General features: G+C 33.5%; 1 protein-coding gene across 1 annotated transcript; it reads right to left on the reverse strand.

Annotated features, from left to right (window-relative positions):
• Positions 1-688: 688 nt before the first annotated feature.
• LOC107838972 (ultraviolet-B receptor UVR8) lies at positions 689-5,163 on the reverse strand. Its single transcript, XM_016682278.2, has 5 exons — positions 4,918-5,163; positions 4,655-4,831; positions 2,562-2,597; positions 2,308-2,423; positions 689-2,238 (listed from the first exon to the last, which is right to left on the reverse strand). Exons 1-5 carry the CDS (start codon positions 5,015-5,017, stop codon positions 931-933), a joined length of 1,737 nt encoding a protein of 578 aa, XP_016537764.1. The 5' UTR covers positions 5,018-5,163; the 3' UTR covers positions 689-930.
• Positions 5,164-7,992: the final 2,829 nt, after the last annotated feature.

Consider the following 7,992-nt stretch of genomic DNA (forward strand, 5'->3'; position numbering starts at 1 on the left):
ATTTATACACATAAGTGTCGTATTTTATCCATGTTTCGGCTCGGCTTAGTTTTGAGGATAAACACGTATATTTGCTTATATCTTGTGCTTTATCAATATAGATGAACTAAAGAATGTGATTAGCATGTTTCTGGTAAAAATGCAGCGGAAAGAATACCAAATGATAGCAGAAGCATGCACGAACACGATAGGAAGTACGAGGGTAGTTCTACAGCCAAATGGAGCTCCGAGTTGTGCATCCAGGAGCCATGGAAGTAAGCTCGTGTCGTGCAACTCAGGCCTGTGCATTGGACGACACCCCGCACATATCTGCCCATCGATTGAATTTTGTCAAATTTTAGCCAACTTCCAATAGGCTTGAGTTTTGAAGGAATCCATCTTTATAAATACCCCAAGGACGACCTGCAGTCATTAGTTTACGATTTTTGAGAGATAAATAGAGAGCACAAGGGTTTTTTACGAGGGTTCTTCATGTTGTAACTTAAAAATCTTAGTAAATTTCAGGTATTCTTTAAATAGAAACACACTAAACACTGTTATTTGGGCAGTTGCCAATGCAATGGCTTAATCCGTAATTCTTTTCGTTGTTGTTGATAACCGTGGTGTTCGAGCCAGCTTTGGCGACTCTCAACTAAATCCACAGGAGTTCTTTCCATACTGAAATGTTAAAAGAACCAAGATATTATAATTATAACAACAAAACAACATCACTTTCAATTATTATTTCTTCAAAGCTAACTAATTACAATCATCAGGAGGTTTATCCATAACAGGGAACAACTTTCCATCTCCTAGTTTTACATATTATTATTTGGATAAACAATATAATAAATATGTGAAGGCATTTTCATCATAATTTAGATATGCACACCAAAAAAACAGCTGATACAAGATAAGACAAACATAAATTTGACACCAAAGCATTCTGCATTACTTGTTTCGTTGAGTGGATTCTGAAGGCAAAGAACTCTGACACTCCAGGAAAATCTCCTGAATCCGTTTCTTCAACAGTTTATCTTTGACACCTGCTAGCATACCACGATAAAACATCTCTAGTCGGACAAGCTTTCCACGATCCAAGGTCTCCAACATGTGTTCCCACTCCTTTGCAATGTCAAATGAACCTCCACTGCGTAACGAGGCTGGCATATCTCGCTCTTCAAAAGGTTTGCCAAAGGTGGCACCATGAAGAATGCTAGCATACCTTTCCATTAGAGAGAGTTTTGACTGAAGAATCTTTACATCCTCTGCTGCCATAGAAAGTTTCCTCTCCAATTCTACCACATCTTCAGGTTTCTTTTCTGTACCACTTTTATCGCCGCCATCATTTACACTCTGTTCTCTAAAATCTGCATCTAGAGGTGGCCAGAGTGCCATAATTGGAGAGTAGCAATCAATCATCTTACCATTTCCAAGGACACCACTCCATCCTCTACCCCAAGACCACATCTTATATCCAGCATCTGCCAGAAGAATAGTATGGGCAGCACCACAGACAACTTGAACAGGTTCTGGAAATTTAGGCCCGTATAGCCCAGCACAGGGAATCAATAGAGGAAGAATTGCATCACCTGCATCAGCTCCACTATAACTTGCTTCAGGACATAGGCCAAGGCCTTTCTCCATTCCCCATGACCACACATCTCCAGCAGAAGAGACAACACTTGTGTGAAATAAACCACAGTCAACAGAAATGAGAAATGCATTCCACGGTAACCCTTTCACTGGTTCAGGTGATAACACACTTTGGGTTGTCCCATGACCTAATTGCCCATTATCTCCCTGGCCAAATGTCCAGCATACACTTTCAAATGTTTCACTTGGACTTTTCTGAGCCAGTAAAGCAGTGTGAAAAGCTCCACAGGCTACCTCATATACTGTCCAAGGGGCATCTGAATTGAAGGGCTCAATAACTTCAGGATACTGTCTGCTCTGCCTGTCTCCCAAGCCTAACTGGCCGTGGCTGTTGCCACCCCAAGAATAACAAACCAGATCACTCCCTTTGTAACCTTCACCAGCAGTGACTAATGCCACAACATGCTCATTTCCGCATGCCACCTTAACAACTGTGTGTCCATGGAAATTCCAGACAGGCATTGGGTTGCAACTACTAGTAAGAGGGAATTCACTCTCCATAGACTTGCTTTTCTGTGGTTCAGGAAAGTTACCCCACATCCATAGAGATCCAAGACTATCAATTGCAGATGACATCATCCCGCCACCTTTAACTGAGGAAATCTACAGGAGAAAACAGAATCAGTTGCTGACATCAATCTATTTCCTCATTAATTTCAACTTGTTTCATACCGTCAGTTTCTTCCTCTCTGAGCCACTAGCTGATGAATTAGGGGAACCTAACTCAAGGAATCCCTCCAATAAATGAGGAACCAAGGAATTTTCTCCGTCAAAACCAAGTTGTCCATCCACAACGAAGTCAAGGAAAAGAATGATTAATAGCACATGCACAAGACAATTGCAAATTCAATAAGTTCAAGCAAATAATACTGGACGTTCACCATATAAAAGCATATACTAAAATCAAAGGAATCTCTCAAGGATACAGATATTATATCCCCAGCCCCATACTGATCCATCATCTGCAAAAACAAAGAAAAGTCAAAATAAAAGAGAAAAGGGAAACAGAGTCATGGAGTTCAAGATAGTTAAACATTTTTCCTTGTAAACAGCATTGTTGCTCTTCTTAGTATAAAAAAAGGGCAGCCCGGTGCACTAAAGCTACCTCTATGTGCGGTGTCCGGGAAAGGGCCCCACACCGCGCTCTTCTTAGTATCAGTTTTGTTAATAAGCCAAAAATTGTAACTATCTGAATGTTTTTGTTATGCCTTCACATATTAGTACAAATCTCATGGTTCTATAATTTTAGCACCTTGGATAAAGCAAACAAATAATTAGCTCTCAATCCCCCGCTCTTTGTTTGACAAGAAAACACTTCACCCATTTGAGTCTTAAAGAAGAGTGAACTCTATTTAATCCTCCAATAAGGATTTGACAGTTAGATTAAACCCATAAGCCATGTCAACCTACCTAATATGTAGATCTTTTCAGTTTGTGGAACATGAGTGAATTAGCAGCTATCTACCTAATTCATGGTAGAAACCTTGAAAACTGTAATATTTCTCCCTTCGTCAGAATTATGTTATGGTGTTTCACTTGACACAGTTTAAGAAATTAAAGAAGAATTTTGACATAATAAACATATGCCAAAGATATCATTTTAAATGAGTGGTGGTGAGAGTTCTCTACGTCTTTCATTATATGGTGGTAAGGGTTTCAACGTGTCATCTCATAAAGAATAAAATGGGGATGCTAAAATTAAGTAATTTCAAGAAAGAGAGATGTCATTCTTTTTGGAACAAATTAAAAAGGAAAGTGTCACATTAAATGAGACACGGGGAGTAATATTTTCCTAAGTTGCAAAAAACTCGAAAATTTTAAATTAGTAAAATTACAAAAAAAAATAAATAAATAAATAAAACATCATTGGCATTATAATATGCTTTCGTTGAGAGGGACTCTACGACAAATTTTTCTTACTAAGTGGTACTGTGTAAGAAAAATACTTTGATCTATAAGATTCAGCATTCCAAACTGCCTTTATTTATGGAAGACGCCATCTTTGATTCGACAGTGGATTACTGAGTTGTGGTTAATGGTAAGACGAGGCCATAGACCATATTAACTATGGGTCCATGTTTGGTAGAACTCGCAACTATCTGCTAAATCCTCTATATATACATGTATTGGGTGTTAAAAGCAAGTCCAGATAAAACTAGTAAATTTCAAAACCATACTCTTAATTCAAAACCAACATAGTCTAAATTACTGATCCACTACTGCATATATGCACATTTCATAGATCACATGAACTATTCTGAAAGCAAACACAAGACACAAATTGTAGAAAACGGTCATTGACAATCTAACCCATGGCTTTATATCTAGAAGTAACAAGATAGAATAATTTCAATCTAGTGACAGATGAAATTGGGGATAGCCAGCCTAAAATTACATATCCAAAGAGATGAACTTCAAGATTTCACTGCCCAATTAACTACTACTCTCCATTTTATGTAGCACCTTTTGGATTTTGAGATTCAAACAAGTCTTTCTTTGACTATAATTTTTTCATATATCTTTTCAAATTCTTGAATTATCGATTATTGTAACTAATACTACTTTTTACGTAGTTTTCAAATATGTAAATTTTATTTTGATAAACTTACAGATTTTGACGGGATCCTTGGAGCAATTGGTAAAGTTGTTGACATGTGACCTGGAGGTCACGAGTTCAACCAGTCAAAATAGCCTCTTGCAAAAAATGTACTGTAAGGCTGTGTACAATAAACCCTTGTGGTTTGGCCCTTCCCCGGACTCCATGCATAGCAGCTGTAGTGAGTTTTAGAGCACCGAGCTGCCCTTTCTTTTAAACTTAAATATTCCATGTCCAAATTTTCGGTCAAAATTAAACTATTTGACTCTAGAAATGATAAATGTGCCACATAAATTGGGACATAACAGTAGCTTGAAGAAAGTAAGCAATATTTTGACTATAAACCAACAAATTAAACTGAATTTAAGTTTGCATCAAAGCAAAAGATAGAAGAAAGTGAAATGATAGAAAAAAGGGTATAACCTGAAACAGCAAGACTGTGATAAGCACCAACAGTAATACCAACAATCTTGACCCGTTTATCTCCATTAGAATCAGCCAGGCCAAAGTTGATTCGAACCGGGTATAAGTGGTCAGCTTCTGAACCGACACCAAGTCGACCGAATGTTCCTCTTCCCCAAGAATACACATCTCCATTTGCTACACAACAATTTAGATACTGTTCAGAGAATCTTTTTGGGGTGGAAGAATATAAAAGAGAGAGTTCAAAAAGATGTATGTGTTACCAGTGAGAGCAAGAGTATGAGCTTCGCCAGCGGCGACAGCTATGATTTTGTTAAACAAGTTGCCCGATCCTGACGATTCAGATTCCAGTTGCTCCGCCATTTCTTTAACTTTGATCAGGAATGTAACTCACTGTATTTTATCTCACAAATTTTGGGAAATTGATTTGTTACTACAAGTGGTATTACTCCCATCCCTCCAAATCTTTATGTATGTGACGACTCAAATAGATATCAGGGAAAAGGTCACTTCTAAAAACAAATAACTCAAGTTTAAAAACTTTTTAAAAAGTTTTCTGTATTTTCGTTTTATAGGTATTCCTTAATTTGAGTTATTTTAACCTACTTAATTCATATATTATATTGATACAGTTTATTAACAATATTGATACACCATCCAACTTGAGCAATTCGATCCTTTTAAAAATATTTTAATTTTTTTGGTTATAAATATTTTAACTAATCAAATATTCTACTTTTTTTATTATTTAAAAATAATAATTAAATTATATAAAAATGATATAATTGTTAAATAGAATATGTATCGATATAATATATATGTATAGAAATTATGTAGTTCTACCAAATATGTATATGTATAAAATATATATAAAAAAATATATAGAAAGTGTATGAAAATTATATAATTGTTATATAAAACGTGTAAAAAAATGTATAGTTATTGTATAGATTGTGTATCAAAACTATATAATTTTCATATAAAATATTTCTATGTATAAGATATGTATAGAAACTGTATAGAAGGTGTGTAGAAACGATATAGAACACGCCAGTAAATTGAAATGGCTAGAAAATGGAATTTAAATTTCATAGCCATTTTTATAAAAATAGTTTGATTTGAAGTGTCGTTTCTGTCATTCCCCCTTGATATTAATTAGTTTAGGTGTACGCATTTCACCTTATTTAATTGAATTTAAACATTTATTTAAATAATAAATATAATATAATAATTAAATTGAATATTTTTAGAGAATTTATTTAATTAAACCTAACCTTCACAAAAAAAATCTATCAAAGTCGATCGACATTCATCTACCACCTGTAAACTGCAACAAAGCAATATAATGATAGAGACATCAAAATAATATAATTAAATCTAACCTTTACACAAAAATTTTCTCAAAGTCGTCTGACACTCATCTACCACCTCTAAACTATAACAAAATAATACGATAATAGAGATATCAAAAATAATACAACTAAACTTTACGTCTACACAAAAAAAATTCTTAAAATAGAGATATAAAAATAATACAATTAAACCTAATCTTTACCTAAAAGAATTCCTCAAAGCCGACCGACATTCGTCTACCACCTGTAAATTCATCTATGACCTATAAACTACAATAAAATAATACAATAGTGATCACAAAGCTTAAGAAAATCAATTTCTTCGGTAGTTTAACGTGCATCTCAATATTTATAGAAGTATTTCCTTAGTAAAGTCTTATTTTAGGAGTATTTTGCTATCCTATTTTAGGAGTATTTTTCTAATTGATCACTATAAAGGAAAATGTTAATTGATTCTCCTTCTATATATTTTAGGAGTTCCATATATTTTAGAAGTCTAGTTAATATAATAAAAATAATTAAATAATAAATTTTAAAAAATAGTAAAAAGACAGTTTTGCCTAAAGAAAGGTCTTTTAATGAAGGACAAAAAGTTCAAATCATTTTTTAAGGGCCTTCACACTTTTAATATATTATAGATATAGATATAAATATAAATTATAGATATAGATTATAGATTATAAATTATAGATTATAAATATTAATATTAATGTTTAAACTTTATTCAGATTTGTAAATATTTAACACATATAATGGTAAAATGGTCTAGTGTACCCTTGTATTTATTCGAGTTTATAAAATAAATACCTTTACTTAGCATTTTGTCATCTGAACTCCTCGATTCAATATTTTAAATCTTATTTCGGTGTGTGTAATACAAACGCCTCCACGTCAATTTTTATGTTATTTTTAAATGCTACATTAAATTTCACGTTATTTTTAAATGTCACATAAGAAATTAAACATTAATAAATAATACATATAAAAAATAAATAACACAAAATGAAATTTCAAACAAAACAACCCCCCCTGCAATTTTTTTACTCGTTTCTCCTCACTCTTCTTTTTTTTCTCTTTTCTTTGTCTTTCTGCTCCTATGCTTTAACCCGACAAACACCCTTCTGCTCCTTAACCTTCAATCCAACAACACTATCTCCATCTCTCTCAATGCTCTATCAACCAAATAAAATAAATTCACTCATCATCATAATTTTCTAACAAGATGATTAACGATTATAATTTTAAACAAAAAACTACAAAAAATTCATCAAATAATTGCTAACAACGGTCTCATAATCAAAGAAATTGACAAATAAAATTCTTATTCCTTAATTTCTTTTCAAAAATATTTATTTTTCTATATCCTATAAAATGTTGGTATTGGGAATTGATTGGCGGGGTGGGGATAGTGGGTAGGGGTTGTGTTCGAAGAAAATGGAGATGAAAGAACGACAGAGTAGAAGGATGGTGGGGATTGAAGAATAACAAGAAGATGAGGGTGGGGGTAGGGTTGGCTGGATGGGGTGGGATGGGTTGAAGAAGAAGCGAAGCATTTTGGGATTTCCTTTTCTATTTTTTTCCTTTTGTCTAAATATATATTGTTTTCTTTAAAGAAAAATCATGTTTTTAAAGGTGAAATATTGGTTTCACTAGCCATTAAATGAGTGTTTGCATGCATATTTCTAAGTCAACAATATTAATGTCACATCAGCTCAGTCAATGATCAGAGGGGTTTAGAATTTTAGATTTTAGATTTTTTTGAGTTGAACGGTTAAGATGTAAAAGACTAAATAGAAGTGGTCACTTTACAAATTAGGACAAGTACAAGAGTTCAATAGACCATTTCGCGCACATATAATACATAAATGTGCTCTTAACTTGAGTTAAACTGACATTATGTCTGTAGGTGTGTACAAGTATATATTTAAATTTTTATAAAGGTAAACAAATAACAGACCTATTCTATATGATAATTTGATTGAGATA

Source organism: Capsicum annuum, chromosome 8 (genome assembly GCF_002878395.1).
Source record: "Capsicum annuum cultivar UCD-10X-F1 chromosome 8, UCD10Xv1.1, whole genome shotgun sequence".
Lineage (NCBI taxonomy): Eukaryota > Viridiplantae > Streptophyta > Magnoliopsida > Solanales > Solanaceae > Capsicum > Capsicum annuum.

Excerpts from the sequence above, each read along its gene's own strand:
- LOC107838972 (XM_016682278.2), bottom strand. The coding sequence starts at position 5,017 with ATGGCGGAGCAACTGGAATCTGAATCGTCAGGATCGGGCAACTTGTTT. Across the intron at positions 4,832-4,917 it reads TCATACTCTTGCTCTCACTG|CAAATGGAGATGTGTATTCT; the intron begins GTAACACATACA and ends ATTGTTGTGTAG. Across the intron at positions 2,598-4,654 it reads TCACAGTCTTGCTGTTTCAG|ATGATGGATCAGTATGGGGC; the intron begins GTTATACCCTTT and ends TTGTTTTTGCAG.